The 17953-nt window shown below is 32.8% G+C and overlaps 1 protein-coding gene across 2 annotated transcripts in view; it reads right to left on the bottom strand.

The window, feature by feature from the left end:
* Nucleotides 1–17953, bottom strand: part of LOC106636382 (xaa-Pro aminopeptidase ApepP) — a 366872-nt gene that overhangs the window by 219107 nt on the left and 129812 nt on the right. For both annotated transcript variants that reach the window (XM_089595019.1, XM_089595018.1), the window contains exon 2: nucleotides 15454–16568. In XM_089595019.1, the coding sequence (XP_089451145.1) occupies nucleotides 15454–16565 (1112 nt within the window). In that variant the 5' untranslated portion in view covers nucleotides 16566–16568. The remainder of the gene's footprint in view (nucleotides 1–15453; nucleotides 16569–17953) is intronic.

Below are 17953 nucleotides of genomic sequence, written 5' to 3'. Positions count from 1 at the left end.
GCAGGAAAATTTAAATACACTTTACTTGTATTTATTTATTTTCTTACATTTCGCCCCCAACGGATCACTGATCACTTTGAATTTCCAATATTTTGTTGGCTGGATGGGTTATCCCGAAAAGTTTGATTCGTGGATTTTTGAAAAAGATTTGAGAAATGATTAATAACGATTTTATGATAACTTTTCCTATCAATGCAGTATGAAATATGTATCCCATAACACTATAACAAATTATTCTACTCAATTATCGATAGAAATCAAGCTGAGTGGAAAATGGGTGGTTAGAATTTTCAAGATTTACGTACCGTGCCTAATTTTACATGTCAGCTGAAGACACTTTACTAAGAGCTCCTGATAATGAAAAAAATGTCGTTTTTAACATGGCACATACGACTCTATAAGTAGCTTATGTGAAGAACAGCTAATAAATACATGGAATATATCTCTGAAGATAAGAAATGTTAGCGTAAGCTAATTTATATTTTTTGGTACTATTATTTTGTATAAATGCACTAAAATAAATATGAAAAAGAGAAATGTTAAAATGATTTGAGTTAGTTCGTTTAAGGCGTTCATTATCATCTACGTGCACTTTTCATTAACATCTGTTCGTTAAAAATGCTATGTATGATAATGTCTCAATCCCTTAAACGCCCAAAACAACATGAGTACAACATTAAGTACAACATTAGCAAAATAATAAAATACTGTAATGAGTGATAAAAAAATATAATTTATTCAAAAAAATTAATTTTACATTAAACAATTTGATATTTAAGCAACTTCTGCATTAGATGAAACTAAATTTTTTTATTGAAAAGCTTTAATATTAAGCTACTGATATTTGCAAAAAAATTTTGGTAATATTGAAAAAAAACAAAGTTATGCATTTTCGGAAACTGTCGTGTGGGCACTACAGGCGCGTCACCCACGCTTGCACTACGAGTATTCAATCCTTACTGGTGACCTTCTATCTACTATCTTATGTATTTTTCTTCTCTTACGATTATAGAATACATAGAACTTATAAATATACGCATGTATTATTTATTATTTGCAAACTTTTAATATAATACTATGAGTATAGTTAGAAAATTTACATTTTAAACGGTTCATAAAGAATGGTTTAAAGCAATGATATTGCTGAGTTCCTTTAATAGTTTTAGCAGTAGAAAAACGTAACTTTAATTTTTTTCAATGTTTTTCACATTCGTCCAAGGAACTGAAATTAAAATTAACCTTTTCGAAAAAATCACAATATAAATTTTTTGTCATTGCGATCATCTTATTTTGTAAGCTCACACGGTATGCGCACTTCGTTACATTTCTATCAACACTATCACCATCGCCCTTTCCGTGTGCCGTAGCAAAAAAGTAATGCTCAGCTTTGACTTCAAAATTTTGTTTGTAATATAATAGATTTAACGAATTGAATTGATTTTTATACTGCGATACCGTGCCATCAGAGAAACTAAAATTTTTTTTTCGTCTTAGGCATTGAATTATGATTTTAAAAAATTTATCATTTTCGAATTATTAAGATGAACTCTGACGGTATCGTGATATTTAGATTCAAAACAACTAGGTAATTTATTTTTTTTAAAGTATTGTTAAAAAAAAAAAATAATAATAACATAAACGTGTAACGTAGCGTGATCCTTACTCCAATCCTGAGATTGGATTGCATCTTGCACATGAAAGGAATAGTCTTCCGAGAAGCCTAATGTAACGAGAAAATCATTGTTAGCTAATAAGTTTTTTTTATGTTCCAAATGAGGTGTTTGAGATTTAGCAAGGAAAATGTAGAAGATTTTTCGTAAAAATGATAGTAATTTCTGTTTGTGTAAGCATTTGACCCCTAAAATACAAATTAGAAATCAGAAAACATTTTTAACGCATGAATAAATAATACTTATGAATATAAACACCTATCAGTTGCCAGCCGTTAATTATACAAATTTTTTTCCATAACGTACTTTTGCAAAGACCATTTCAAATCTTATATAATCTGCATCGTTCTAGGACAAGTACTGCAGTTTCTCAAAAAAACATTTGACTCATGGAGTATCATAAATAATTTTCTCCAAATAATAGTGATGATTAGTTTTAAAGTGATATTTTTTGTGGGCAAAATCTTCTTTGAGTCCTCGGATTTGCAGCCAAGTATAACCGTGAATCTTACACGTGCAAACGTTATGTGTACCTTTAGCTTCTACTGGAATACACTGTTGTGGTCAAACAGCTTTGAATGCTGATGATGATATTTTTTCGTTTCGAAATTGACTTAGAAAATAAGCATGTAAATTGTTTTAATTTCCCAATAGTGAGCGCCTCTAAAAAGAATAATTAAAAAAACTTGTTCTATCTAAAAGTAAGGTGAGCATATGTAAGCATATAGCAAATTCAATTAAAATTAAAATTAGTGTTATTGCAGCTTACTGCTTTATGTTGCCGTTTTCTATTAACGACGACTGACTTAACATCTTTTATTCCCAGCATAACTCGACTGATGTCATCCATCAAAAAAAATGCTTTGAATTTTGAATTAAATCGGTACTTATAGATCAGCTTTTTTTCTATAGGGTGAGCCAGATTTCCCTGATAAGCACACAAATTTTTTGCAGTAGAGGCCATGTATGTGCTTATGCAAAACTTTTTTGCCATTTTTGAAATCAGCCAATCATTGGGAATGTTATCAACATAACTCAACTAAGCCCACTACAATTATTCGATCTGCTATTGTCAATTAATTTACGTATAACCTTATTATTGTCATCTAACAAATTTAATTTAAATTTTTTCGCAAAAGGTGCAGTAACCACTTATTAAAATGCAGCCACAAGCTTTACTCTTTTCATTTTATTATCCATCGCTTGCCATACATAATCTTCATTTATTAACGATTCTGATTCCACTTCTTTCAGTTCTACTTCCTCTATTTCTCTTTTTTTTCTTTCCTCTTCTTCTCCTGAATTTTTTTGTTTTTCTTTTGCATCTTTTGTTGCTTCCAACTGAACATACTTTTTATTTTGGTAAAGCTGTACTTTACACCCAGCACTAACATAAAAATAAAAACCGTATAACTCATTAAAAAAGGTATCATAATTTTATAAAAACAAACTTGAATTTTTGTAAACTGGATTATGAATATCCTTTGTGAAAATATTGCAGCAACTACGTGGCAGTGTCATAACCAAACTATTACACTAATGCAGATGAACAAGACGCGGGTACACAAGTCTAACAAAACGTGACTACTTATGCCCGTGCGAAGGCTGTAAGTCAGTTTCTTTGCAGCCCTCGATATTTATTTAATTATGGAGATATGCATTTATTTGTAAACGTGTGGCATTTAAAAAATTTTAGATTTCTTTCATATGGTACGAAAAGTTCCTACGCAACGATGTTCAAAAATTCATAACTTTGATTCTTATAAATAATACCAATTTTTTTTGCAGAAATCAGTAGCTTGATCATAAAGCTTCTAAATAAAAACAAAAAGTTTTTTGTCTGATACAGAAGTTGCTTGTATATCAAATTTTATGTTACAAAATCAATTTTTTATAATTAAATGACGTTTTTTAAAATCGCTGAACTACACTATTATATTCATTTGCTAATATTGTACATGCCATTGAACTTTGGTAAAGTTTTATTGAAAACTCGTTGAATAATCACTATTTGAAGAGAAGTCTTCCAAATATCAAATTGTTTTTAACTTTCGTTAAAATAAAATTTTTTTCAAAAATTTCAGAAGATAATATTTGACAAATGTACAAGTAACTATCGCCAAAAGAAATGTACAAAATTGGATGTGCTGATTTTTGGTTGCCCACGTCAGAAAGCTTAACTCACTGTACCACTATTTATTAGAAGTTATCACCAGTGTTTCAAACGACATCTTTATAAACGCGTTGCCAATGTTTTTTGTAACAAGTTCTTACCAATATTTTATCAAGTGCGAACGTTCCACGGCTACGACTTATATAGGAAGTGTAGCTCTAGTTGTGTTATGATGGTCAATAGGGCCATCAGGGACACGTTATTTCCATTGTAGAAACACGGGCACAAGAGATATATGCTGTTATACTGAACGTAGGTTGCGAGATGTTTTCTAGCGTTATATTCTTTCAGTTACAATGGTTACTTTCAATTTTACTTGCAAGGTTTTTTGTTTTTTGCTTAAGCATCAAATTTTTGTTTAACTCTCATTAAATAAACAGCTCGAATTTCTGTTGTACGATTTCTAAAATAAACGAATCAAAAATCTTTAAGAAAAGTTTTTGTCATTATTCACGCAAAACAATTTTGTACTGAAACTTGAGACAAGAACAATTATCAATACGAGATCCTGTAAAATAAGAAAAAAATGGTGAAAAGAAAAGGCACAGGAGTTTTAGCTGCCATACAAGCCACGTATCTGCAAGAAGCGAATAAATTGCTTGAGTCGGTGCACAGTGGATAAAAAGCACTTTTTTTGTTCAAGAATCTACTGCCACCACAATTTTTGACGTTATTCTCCGATTTTTTTTTTAATTTCCTCAGATGTCAAGCATTAGTGTGTCACTGCCACTTTCTCTCAAGAGTCCAAACCCTAACCCCAAAAATCGGGAAATACAGAAAAAACAGATTGAAAAAAAATATTCTGTGAAAATTAGTTTTCAAGGGTTTTTAAGGTCTCTGATCATAAATTTATTGTTTGTTTATACAATTTTAAAATGTTGGATACAAAAATGGCAGCTAAAAACTGAAAATTCTCATTTATTTTACGTTTTTTCGTATAAATTACTACAAACGATCTTTTTCGTTTCTGATTACGAACTTATGACTTTTATTATAAAATTTAAAGATGATCGATACAAAATGGCGATTGGAATATAAAATTTTTATTTAATAATAACTGTATGGACAATTTCAACTTTGAGTTTTGTAATTCAAATTTCATGTTGTTTCCTAAAAATTAAAATGTCAGATGCAATGCAAAGTGATACACACGCGGATTTTCCTTGGTTTAAATTACAAAGGTACATTTTGTATTTCAGAACTTAAAATAGCAGATACAAATACTCACACACCTACATATGCCGATGTATAAATTTGTATATGGGAGGTTTTTTGTCAAACGGAACAAAAATCTGTTCAAAATTCTATAAGTCGTAAGCAATATTTTATGGGCGCAGTCAGTAGCTTAGTTATAGGCTTTTTGTTGCCGTCTGGCTTTTTTCCACAATTTAAAATGGCGGACCAATATGGTGGCTGCAGTGAGTTAAAATACCTCTGAGATAGCAGTTTTACCTCATTTAAAATAGTTTTGAACCTTCAAAAATTCAAATCAAAGCCTAATCATATTTTTTTTTTTTTTGCTGATCACAAATCTATGCTTATTTTTTGATTGAGCACATAACTAATTCTATCTAACCTCAAAAAACTTCGAAAAATGTAGTGAAAAATTCAAAAAATTTATTTTTGTTAACAATCATTTAAAAAAATTTATTTCACCTTTATTATCTAATTTATTCGGATTATCGTATTGTTTTTTTTTTTTTTTTTCAACAAAAATAACGGTATAGCACTAAACTGCTTCATTCCTGAAATGTCTGAAAAATAATTTCTGTGATACCTACAAAATTAAGGACCAACACATGTAAGAAACATAAGATATCTTTTTCTTTAATTTTGTAATATTTTTTAAAACAGTGAGGTTCATTATGAAAAAGCGCATGAAAAGTATTTACTACAATATAGTATGTTTGGTAAAAAAATCATGTACAGCAGGAAAACCTAGGTCGTATAAGGTATTTTAATTAAGTAAAACACAAAAAAATTATATTTCTGTCTTAGAAGTAGTTTATATGCGGAACATTTTATTTTTAAAGTGTGAAAACTTTAATCACATTCAGTTCATCTTTAAAATAGATAGGTACAAATAAATAAGACAGTTTAAAACAAAGTGAGTTCTGTTATTTTCAAAGAAAAAAAAATATTTTTTTGAAGAGGAATATTTTCGTCCATTTTCTGTAGTTAGTTGGATAATGACGGAAAGAAAACAAAGAATGACACATTTAGAAAGTTATTTTTTTCAAGCTTAGAATAATTTTTCTCAAAATTTTTGTATACACAACATGATAAGACAGCTTTGATTGAGATGTAGTATTTTTCGGATTTAGGAAATTGTGTACCAATTTGTATAGAGTAAAGCAAAATAAAGCAAAATTTTTTTTTGGGCCCATGTTATCTCTGCTATTTTAAAATTGAATATACAAACAAATAATTCTTGATCAGAGACCTGAAAAGCCCCTAGAAACTAATTTTCGCAATAATATTTTTCGTTTGATCTGTTTTTTCTGTGTTTCCCGATTTTTTGAGGTTATGGTTTTGACTATTGAGGAAAAATGGCAGTGACACAGTAAAGCTTGTTACATAATAAAAGAAATAAGTTTGTAGTAATTTATACGAAAAAACGCAAAGTAAATTAAAATTTTTAATTTTTGGCCACCATCTTGTATTCACCATTTAAAAATTGTATAAACAAATAAATTTATGATTAGAGACCTTAAAACCCCTGAAAACTAGTTTTTGCAGGCATTTTTTTTTTAAATCTGTTTTTTCTGTATTTACCGATTTTTTGAGGTTAGGGTTTGAACACTTGAGAAAAAGTGGCAGTGACACACTGAAGCTTGACATCCAAGAAGTTAATAAAAAAAAAAGTAGGGGGAAATACGTCGAAAATTGTGGTGTCGGCAGATTTTTGAACAAAAAATTTTTTCCCACTGTGCGGCGCAGCCCCTTGAACCCTGGCATCCAACAACTCTCAAGCAGGGTTCCGATAAGCTGGAGAGCCCACCAGAGTCAGGTGACTGTGGCCCAGAGGTTATGCGGCCACCTCCTGCGTCAACGCGATCCCATGCTTCACGACCATTTCTCGAATCGACGGCATCCATTGCCTCTTGGAATTAATCGATTTTCAATCTAAACGACGAGAACGAAGACCTTGAGGTCCTCCAGCCACCTTCTGCGTCAGCATTACGGCTTCCTGCATCGATGCGACTGCGCGCCTTCCAGGCTCTTAAGCTAGCTGACGACAATGACAACCTCGAGCTCCTGTGGTCGCCTCCTGATTCAAGTCAGCGTAGCCTCATGTATCACGGCCACCTCCAGTATCGACGCGATCTTGCGCCTCAGATAATGAACCAGCTTCCGATCTAAGTGACGAGAATAATGACTTCGAGCTCCTACGTCCGTCTCCTGCGTCAGTGCGGTCCCGCATATCACGGCCTTCTGCATCGATGCAATCTCAGGGTTAATTGGCTCTTTATCCAGAAAATAAAAACGACGATCTCAAGCGCCTGCAGACGTCTCTTGCATCAACGAGATCCCACGTGTCACGGCCACCTCCTGTTTTGGTGCGATCTTATGCCTCTCTGAACCAATTGGCTTCCGATTTAGACGACGACTACAACAACTTCAAATGCCTGCAGCTACCTTCTGCGTCAACGCAGTCTTGCGCGTCCCAGCTTCGTTCAGCCCTTTAAAATTAAGAAGCTGCTATTTGGTTAGATGAAGACAATCACAACGAACTATCGTTGCATACTAAAATATCAATTCGTTTGAGTATGCCTGGACGCAACGGTAACACGATTATTAATTCTATACTTAACCCACAAGAACACAATCCAGCGTCAGAAGTTTTTGCAGTCATGATTCACCGTATTGTAAATTTTCCTTGAGTTTTTAGAATTAGAGAACACACACAAAGAAACAAGCAAGGCAAATGAACAAACGATACGGTATCACGATTAGTAAACGCGAGCCAATCTTACTTATTGTTAGAGAGTTAAGTCTGTCCAATGAAAGTTAACAAATAAAATTTTATCAACAAAAGCGTTACCAGCCTTTCAGTCAATCCCGTTGATTGGCCTCACTTCAAACAATTCTACACAACTAGGGGAGTATATAGATGAAAAAAATGTTACGCAATTTTCCACAACTCTAAGAGGAGAAACGAGAGATATAACTAAAACACTATTTGATTCAAACACCGATGCAAGTAAAATAATAAACACATTAGGTTTAAGATTCGGCAATAATAATTTTTTTTTAAAAGCAAAGTTTCTTATGTAGGGCTCTCACTAGACAAATGTAGGGGAAAATTTCACACTTTTTCTTGCCCCTTCGTTTCTGTTCGTCCCCCTACCACCGCATGCTCTCTCGACAGTGAGTAGTGTAGTGTAGCGTATAATACATGCAAGCACACACTCCCTTTTTCTTTCTCTTTCTCTCTCTCTCTCTCTCTCTCTCTCTCTCTCTCTCTCTCTCTGTCAACTATACATGTGTAAAAAGGCAGTTAGTATATGCACTGCATTTACGCAGTGAGAACAGAGTAGCGCTGTGGTGTAGTGGACTACACATCTGATTGACTCGTGGAGGTCTTGGATGAAAATCTCGGACGATGTACCAAAATTTTTGTCTTAGGATAACCAATATCATCATTTTTTAATCATTAGTAGATGATAATACGTGATTCATATAAAACATTTTAAAAAATTATTATAAAACGAGTGACGTTACTGAACGGACGTAAAAACTTCAAAGTGAAATTAGACTCAAATAACTCTAAAATTAAACGGTGAAATGGAAATTTTCAAGATGATACACCCAACAAATATATGTAACCGTATGATGCGTTACCTAACAGCGCAAAAATTTAGAATTGAAATTAAACAAGAAATACTTTCAGTTAAGTTGAACGTTCAAAAATTATGAGGATGGATTTAGATGGAGTCTGGGAGTCAGCCAGACTAGCATTCAAGCTCATAAGAGTGAGAGAGATTCATCAAGTGACTACATCTTATCTCTCTCTCTCTCTCTGTCTTATGAGCTTCAAGCCAGTCTGGGAGACTTATAGACTCCGTCTAAACTTACCCTGAGCCAAAAGTTTGCACAATAAATGTTTACTAACATAAAAAAAAATTATCTGAAAACGTTTAAAATAATAATTCTTTTTTTTATCACGCGCGTTGACTTTACACGATTACAGAAAGTGCTCCGCATTCAAACGCCAAAGAACACGCAAAAATACTGCTGGTTAGTGCCATTAACGTGATACTTTTTTGTGTAAAAGATGAAAGCCACGTAAGGTATTATTCAAGAATCATCTGAAACTTTTCGCAGCCTTTCTCACTCCCACATGCATAACTGGCTCGACTAGTGCCACGCTGCAGTTTCCTCACGTTCACAAGCTCATTGAAGCTTTGCTTCTTTCATGGGTCTCGTGACCCATAGTTTTTTTTTTTTTTTTTTTTTTTTATTCTTTAGGGAATGAAACACCTTCCAAGAACTGATTGTCACAAGAGAAATCTACCAAAAGTAGCATCTAAATTATGCAATGCTGTAGTTGCCTTTGAATTAATGGAAAGCGTAGGTTATTAGTATCATTTCGAGCTGGTAAACTGAATTTCAGATAAAATTCGTACTCCAATGGTTGACAATTACATCTATTTTGCGGCTTTAAAAACTCATGATATTCCAGTTTTCATAAGACTTTCCAATTTTTTAACTAATGAGGCGAAGATAGCGTTAACGGCCAAAACTATTTTCTGTCATTCGAATGATTTCTCGCATAAAGGAACAGAAGACAACTCGTCTAGTACAAAGCTAGAGCAATCTTAGAGCCATACATGTAAAAGTCATAAGACTGTTTTGTTCAACAGTACAGATAAAAATCTTAAAAATGATAAAGGGTTTTCTTCTTATGAAAAATTATCTTGTCCCCTGTGTAACGAATCCAATCATTTTTGAATGATCGTCAATAGTTTCTATAAGGCTCCATAAAACAAGGATGGAGAATAGCGCGAATAATTAAGCTGTGTTATAACTGTTTGAGAAAGGGTTAAGTATATTGTGAGTTTAAAAAAGAATTTTGTAAGCGGTGTTATCGCAAGCATCATCTACTTTATCATTTTTTGAGAAATGAAAATAAAAATTCAGAACACCAAAAGCAACACACAGAAAAATCCTATTGATTAGATTGGGGAATATTATTGAAATTGATACCCATTGAATTAAATTGTCCAAAAAATACTAAGCGCTCTGTGCTTTATTAGACGAAGATTCTACAACTTCTATTTTGAGTAATACAATTAGTAATGAAATTGGTTTAAAAAAGTTTAAATGTTCAAGTTTTATTAAAAAGAATAGGGGGTGATGATACAATCATATTCTTGCATGAAAGAGCGAATATTAAACTAAAAAGCGTTTTGGATATATTCCTACTCAAAAGCGTTTTAAAGGTTACTGCAAATTAATAATTTCACAAGAATTTCGCGAGATAAGGAACAAACTATTTTATCAAGATGTCAAGATAATTTAGATAGAAAAGAAAATTTGAAATACAGTAAAGAAGATATACGAGCACTCAAAAGACTAAACGAAACAAGCCGTTATAAGAATAATGAATGGGAGATCAGGTTATTGTGAAGATAAGACGATGAAGTTTTTCTAAATAGTTACAAAAACGCGTTGAAAAAGATAAATTTGTCACAACAAAGGTTAAGTAGCAATCCATTTTACGCTGATTTCTACCAAAAATAATTTGGTCGATTTAATAGAAATAGTTTTGCCGATAAAGTTTCAGAAAAATGTATTAAAATTGGGTGTGGTATCTTCTAAATTTCGGAGTGAAAAACGTGATCAAACCAGGAAAAGTTTGTTTAGTCTTGGACGCACCACTAAAACTGAGAGAATTTCATTTAATGATTTACAACTAATCAGTCCCTTTCTTTTGAGACCATTAGTGGATTTCTTGATGCGTTTTAGACAGTACTCGTGTGTTCTAAAAGCTGATCTAAGAGACATGCTCTTGAAAATTAAAAAGGATAAAATATTGGTTTTTTCCATGGGAGTTATGACAATGTTCTGAATCAACTACGTCAAAAATATTCGATTGTGGGACTGCGTCAGGAACTACGTTCATTAGTCAGTTCATGTAGCGAATGCAAAATATTCCGGACTTACCAGCTAATCCAAAAATGTTCCCTCTCCCGTTAGCTAGACTCGTTTTACATCATCGTCCTTTTACCTACTGCAGGTTGGACTATTTCGGTTCAATGACCATGAGAATCGGTAGAAAACACGAAAAACGTGAGGAGCATGAATGAGAATGATTTGCTCGGTCAAAACAGCTCTAGCAGTAATTTTGAAAGATCAAGATCCTAAAGAGGAAGTTATTGCAACCTTTTTACTTGAAATAGAACGCTCAGTAAATTCTTGTCCACTCACTCATGCTATCGAGAAACTCTGACGCGAAATCATTTCTTGTTAGGCACCTCTTGCAGTTAGTTTAGGGTAGCTACAGTTTATATAGAAGTCAATTGTCTGCGTCAACAATGACTTATAATTCAACATTTCACAGATGCATTTGAACAAAGATGGCTACGCGTATATCTGCCAACTCTAGTTCCGTAAAAAAATGGCACGAGAATGATATACCGTTAAAGAAAAACGATTTAGTACTTGTATTAGATAACTGCACAGAGAAAAATTACTGCAAAAAGGAGTTGCAGTCAAAGTAAATCTAGAGTCTAATGGACGAATTCGTGTTGTTGAAGTACATACTGTAAATGTAAACTTAATTAGACCTAGCAGAAGTTTAAAGAAATTTTCAAAGTACGAACCTTACCAGATTCGTATAAGAGAGGGAGTATGTTTCAAATGTCTCCTTTGTAAACGCGTCGACAACGTATTCTGTAACAAGTTCTTACTAATATCTTATCAAGTTGAGTGCGAACGTTTCACTGCTACGACTAATATAGGCAGCGTAGCTCCTGTCCCGTCATGATGATCAATGGGACCATCAGGGACACATTATTTCAATTCTAGAAACACGGGGTACAAGAGATATAGGCTTTTATACAGACGGCCGTTTGCAAGATGTTCTTTAGCGTTATATTCTTTTAGTTACAATGGTTACTTTCAATTTCAGTTGCTTGCTTTTTTGTTCGTTCCCTTAGCGTCATATTATTTTTTACTTTCGTTAAATAAACAGCTCGAGTTCATGTTTTACGATTTCTAAAATAAACTGGAAAATAATAAAGTAAAATAAACTTCTTAAGAAAAATTTGTGTCATTATTCACGCAAAAGAACCACTGGTTTCAGATAAAATCATAATTAACATTGAAAATATAATACAAAAATATTTTTAGGGGATAGCATACCACCATAAATTTGTTTAAAAATCTTTAGAATGCGTTAACTATGAATTATCATTCTCTTCTCGGACAAAAATTAAGAATTTACGAATGGTTCCCACAATTTTAAACTAGAAAATAAGAATAAAATGAATTATTTACTGTTGTCAAAAATCTGCGATGAATTTTTGGGGGTATATCAACAAAATAATTTTCTCTTTTTCGTCAGAGGTAATTTACATTTTGTTTCTTGAGAGAATAATCATGAGAATTTGACACATACGAAAAATTTTGTTTTTGAGAAATCAATTTTAGGGATGATTTTCACCCCCTCAGAACGTTTTTCCACCAATGAAAAAACATACGTATCCTTTATTTTTGACCCCCTAAATCTGATTGATAATTCCAGGCATGAAAACAAGCATTTTTAGGAGTAGAAATGTATTTATTTACTTGAAATACTTTTGGAAGGGTATCGTTTATAATTCCACTAGTATATTTTTAATATTCAATCAATAAAGCACTTGTAATGATGTTAAATTTTTATTTTTTTTAACAAAACCCCACTCAGACTTAAGGGCGGTTAAGAGGTAGTTACAATTTCCTGCTTTATTGGTAAGGTTTTTTTTTATAGCTTTATAACTTTGTTTATTTAACAGATAGCTACTTTATAAAGAATGTTAGCACTTTTACTGATACTTTAAACAATACATTAAGTCCAGAGATAGCAAGATTGATAAAGAATTCAAGGAAAAAAGTAAAAAATTGTATGTTCAACTGACAAGGTGTAATCCGAATTTTCATTGTATCTCACAAAAATGAAGCTACACTTATTCCTTGTAGATTCTCGAATGTGCATCTAATATTTTTCTGATATCTAATTGCTCTACATCAATCAGTTATTGTAAACTGAGTAAATTATCTGTTGATCAGTGGAGTAGGAAACTTATTTGAGGCGTTTCACGTGAACTCTCTAAGCGAGTCGCGCGAGTGCAAAATGAGCATACGTTTTAGCTCGCTGCAATGCTATTAAAATACTTTTTTTACAAACACTTAAAACATGTTTTCGATGAATTTTTTTTCTTAATGAGTTTTTCGAAAAAATTTCAATATAACGTCTAAAACCATCAAAGAAAAAAAGCGCAATATCTCAAAAACCCCATTTTTAATTTTTTAAAAGTAGTTTTGATCGCACGAACTGGTTTTTTGGTTTTTTTACATTGATACAGCAATTTTGGAGGGTACTTTTTTTTTTTTTTTTTTTTTTTTTTTTTGGAGTAATTAAAAAAACAAAGTAAAATATCGCACGTTCACCTGAGCTCCACGATTTGTAAAGGCTGCACCATGGTACGATACAGCATACCTGTATTTATAGGTAGTAAATATGAATGTTGTCTGCTGCATTCTCGAAGTATGGACAAGCTACCTTGGACCGAAAGTTAGAACCACAGTGTTTGTAGGTTGAACAAATGTACTTTGTTATTGTTTTATACTTAGCTAATGGAGCTTAATACTTACTTAATCAGCATATGTTGTGATACTCTGATGTGCTAAAAATAATCGTCACAAAGAAGTGGTACAAGTTATTTTTATCTTGCTACTGTACATTTTATACTGAAGATTATTATCATCGTATCAAATAACAGCAAATAGAAGAACTGACTCGTATAGCTAGGATAACATGTATTATACTACTGTAATATTGCAAGTTTGTAATTGTTAAAACAACAATTTTTTCTTTTAATAATCATTAATAAATATAGTTTTATTAATTTAATTATAATAGTCATTATGATTATCAGTATCACCAGAAGCATTTTTATTAAAATTACTTGTTTTCAAAGCACTACAAACAGAAATTCTCTCAATAAGAATAAATATATTTGTACTACTATATTTTTTTTGTCATTCGCAAAAACGGATGAGTGCATGGGAAGTTTAATAAATAAAAATAACGAAACTGCAAGTTTATCATTTACCAAAATTAATTTTATGGTATACAATTTAGAGATTCGATATCAAGTGATCAACAGTGTCTACGCTGAGCTAAGGGGAACGCGCAACACTTCAATTTGATTTTTTAATTGCTCCAAAAGAAAAAAAAACATATCCTACAAAATCATTACACTGACGTCAAAAGACTAGTTGTTTCGATCCAAACCACTTTTAAAAAAATTAAAAATGGAGTTTTTGAGACATGGCGCTTTTTTTTCTATTGTAATTTTGGAAGTTGTGTTGACATTTTTTTTTGGAAAACTGATTAATGCATCTGAAAGGTGAGAAAAAAATACATTTCCTAAGTATTTGTCAAAAAAGTATTTTATTAGTATAGCAGTAAGCTTAAAAGTATGCTTGTTTTGTACTCACGCGACACGCTTGGAGAGTTGGCGTAAATTACCTAATTTATGCACAGTAATATTTGATGTCTAATTCAGTAAAGTGATGTTATTTGCGTTAGTAATTCACTCTTCATAATTTTTGGCAAAAGGAAAGAAGTGGATGCACAGTCTTAAGTTAATAAGGAATAATTATAGCGTAGTTTTGGCAAGATATATTCTGTCGAAGTATGAAGTAGAGAAGTATGAAGGAGAAAAGTATGAAGAAGAAGAGTAAAAACATTAGATCACATCTTATTAATCTAACATCTGATTTTTTACTTTTCACCTCGAGTTCTCAATCAATCTCAAAGCCAAGTTTAGGCTTGATTTATTCTTTGAAGTACCAAGAATGTTCGGTCACTCTTATTTTTCCGATGATAAAGCTAGCTAGATTAATAAATAATGTTATTAAGCTGTGCAATCAAAGTAACTTTGACGATACCATAGGAAACATTAACTATCTTTTGACTGCCCTTAATGACAAATATAGGTGGTTTATTGTTTAAAAATCATCTTAAGTAAAAATTTGTGTTACAACTTTTCATTAATCGCATAGCGTTTTTCTCATTTTGACTAAGATACTAATATATAACGATAATAATGCTAGGAAAACACCATATACGCAGGCATTATAATTCACACCCGAGTGAAACGAGTACACGATAAAACACACATTGGTTTGTCACCTACTGGCTTGTGTTGTGTACACAATTATTCAACGTAACACGCACACAACAAGTGCAGGGCACTCGAATTTTCAGCAAGTTTCTGTGATTATATCTGCAAGCTCCATGCACAGCGTATGAAAAGAACATTTTAGATTGTGTAATCTGTAGAGAACCAATAATTTTATTTACTAACATTTATTAAAGCATAGTATGAAACTTACCTTCGGAATATTTCAAGTTGTTCTGCTCCGGAAATTTCAGTAACAAAAACTTTATTGTCAGTCGAAGTGATCGTATTCTCTAACCATGAAAAATATTTAACTAAAGCAACGCCATCACGAACATGAGCCATTTTCATTCCTTCGATTTCATTTTTATTTTTGATAAGTTTCATTAAACAAACAGGTGAAATAGCTGTGTAAATCGATACAGACTTACACTCACAGTGTAAGGAGTGAGACGAATGGTTTGAAATCCAAACTATTTGACTATTATTTGACGAGATTATTTTTCGCAAAAATAGTTTCACATTCTCATATAATTCGATTTCATAGTCAACTCCTTCGTTTAACAGTTGTTGTCTTGCTTCAATTGTTACACTTTTTTCATTTGTAAAAATGAAGACCTTACTTTTATGCAAAATAACATACGCAAAGAAAACAGGATTATATTGAATATCTGAACCTCTCCAATTAAGTAAATAAGCAATTTCATCAAGGGCTGTTAATATGAGAGTCGTTACCTTGTGTTTCTGCATCTCTCGGATACAATCACTTACTTTGTTTCCTGCTGTTTTTCCAGAATAGACAATATTTTGCGGTAATATTTTATTAAGAATACGAGTAGGTTTATTATTACCCCATACTTTATCAACTAAGTTATCTTCAATAGGCAGCAAAGTATGCCCAGCTACAGACAAACTATTTTTTAAACGATCCCATGTTAAATTACTAATTAAATTGGGATCAGCACCAACTCTTGAATTTGCAGGTAAAGATGAAATCAACCAGTTTTCTAATGATGGTGTTTCTGGTAGTCCTTCTTGCATGAGAGTCCATGCATCAGACGGATCCAATTCCATAAGTGCTTGAGCAAAGTATCTGCCATCTGTCCAAAGCAAAGCATGTTCAGGAGTAATAATAGATGTACCTGATGAACCTCGAAAACCTGATATGTATTGAGTTCTTTTATCCTGCTCCCCGATGTATTCAGATTGATGAGCATCATCTCCTGTAATAATGAAAGCTTGAATGCCCTTTCCATTCTCAACTCTAACATCGCTCATAAATTGTCTGAGGTGAGCCAGTTTTTGCTTTCCACTTAATTCAGCCATTTTCTGTAAGTAAAACATTTTTTGTGTGCATGGTAAAAACAAAATTAGCATTTATGATGAACAAAATAAAAATGATTTTTTTATTTAAAATTTTGTAATAAATATTGTTTAATAATGATAAACACAACTTATTTGGAATGTCAAGTTTTTTGATGATACTTCAGTAATCACCTAGCAATAAATAAGCTCAAAGTTTTGCAAAAATGCGCTAGCTTTTAACTTTAGTTTAGTATAATTCGCTAGATAGCGTCGAAGAAAAATCTAATCTACCTTCAATAAAAGTGGGTCTGATTATAATATGCCCAAGAAAATTGCCCCATACCATAGTCGTTCACGGCTGATGCATCAAGAATATAGTTGTGAGTCGTGCACTTGGATATTCCGGCTATCAACGACATTCTCCTTCAATGGGAAAGCGACTTATGTTGAATTCCATCCCAAACCACCAAGATTAACGAGTGTCTCGAATAAAAGGTGATTTGAACGCCAACATTTCCGGCATAATACTTACATAATATTTACGTACTCTAATTAACCATCAATCTCAACAGCTCTTTTTAGGGCCATCTAAAGTTTAACTACCTTGTCAACAAATACACTTTTAGAACAACTGCTGGTAACGATTTGTCCCCTAAAAGACTATATAAAGACGGACACTTTTAAAGTAACTCAATCATTCACTGACAGACATCACGAGTGGAGTTGTTCGTCACGAGGCTGGGAACCCCAGCCAACGACGACCCTACATTACCCTCTTTAAGAATTCAACCAGGAATCACTTATCCTCTTTAAGGTCAATGCTGGGAAAACCTTACACTGAATGAAGCTATGAAAGAGAAATTAACATAAGAAAACGGGACAGTCTTCAACAGGCAAGCGTCACGAATAATTCTCCCCACTTTAAATCATCAAAACAACTGAGATCTGTGAAAAAAAGCGCTTTGGACACCAACGTCTCCAGCATGACACCGGAAGACGTTGGTAAAAAGCTCTACCACTAGCTCCAATGCTTGAGACGTTGTAGTTTTCTTCTTGATCAGTCTGGTACTACGACAGCAGGCCAGAGAAAATCACCCTGAGGTATAAAGGCAGTCACGTTTGCTGAAAACTTCAGTCAAGAAAGCGTGTACTTAAGAAGCTCACCAGTTTTTAGGGCCATCGGATTTCGAGCTACCTTGCCAACAAATATATTAGAACTTAACAAAGTTGACAAAAAACAGCCTTAGGGCTCACAAAAGTTTTAACCATGCCTTAAGTCACAAGAGGGCGAATTAGAAGAAAAACTTCAATTGCTTCTAATGCATAAAATTTTAGGCGTCAAGACACTGACTCAGAGCATTCATCGAGATAGAAACAGCAGCACTGACGAATACAAAATCCATTAAGTG

Source organism: Copidosoma floridanum, unplaced genomic scaffold (genome assembly GCF_036245765.1).
Source record: "Copidosoma floridanum isolate Cflo_tuat_1 unplaced genomic scaffold, Cflo_Japanese_pri ptg000024l, whole genome shotgun sequence".
Lineage (NCBI taxonomy): Eukaryota > Metazoa > Arthropoda > Insecta > Hymenoptera > Encyrtidae > Copidosoma > Copidosoma floridanum.
Note: the sequence above shows the minus strand (reverse complement) of the source record. Positions and strands in the feature narration are given on the sequence as shown.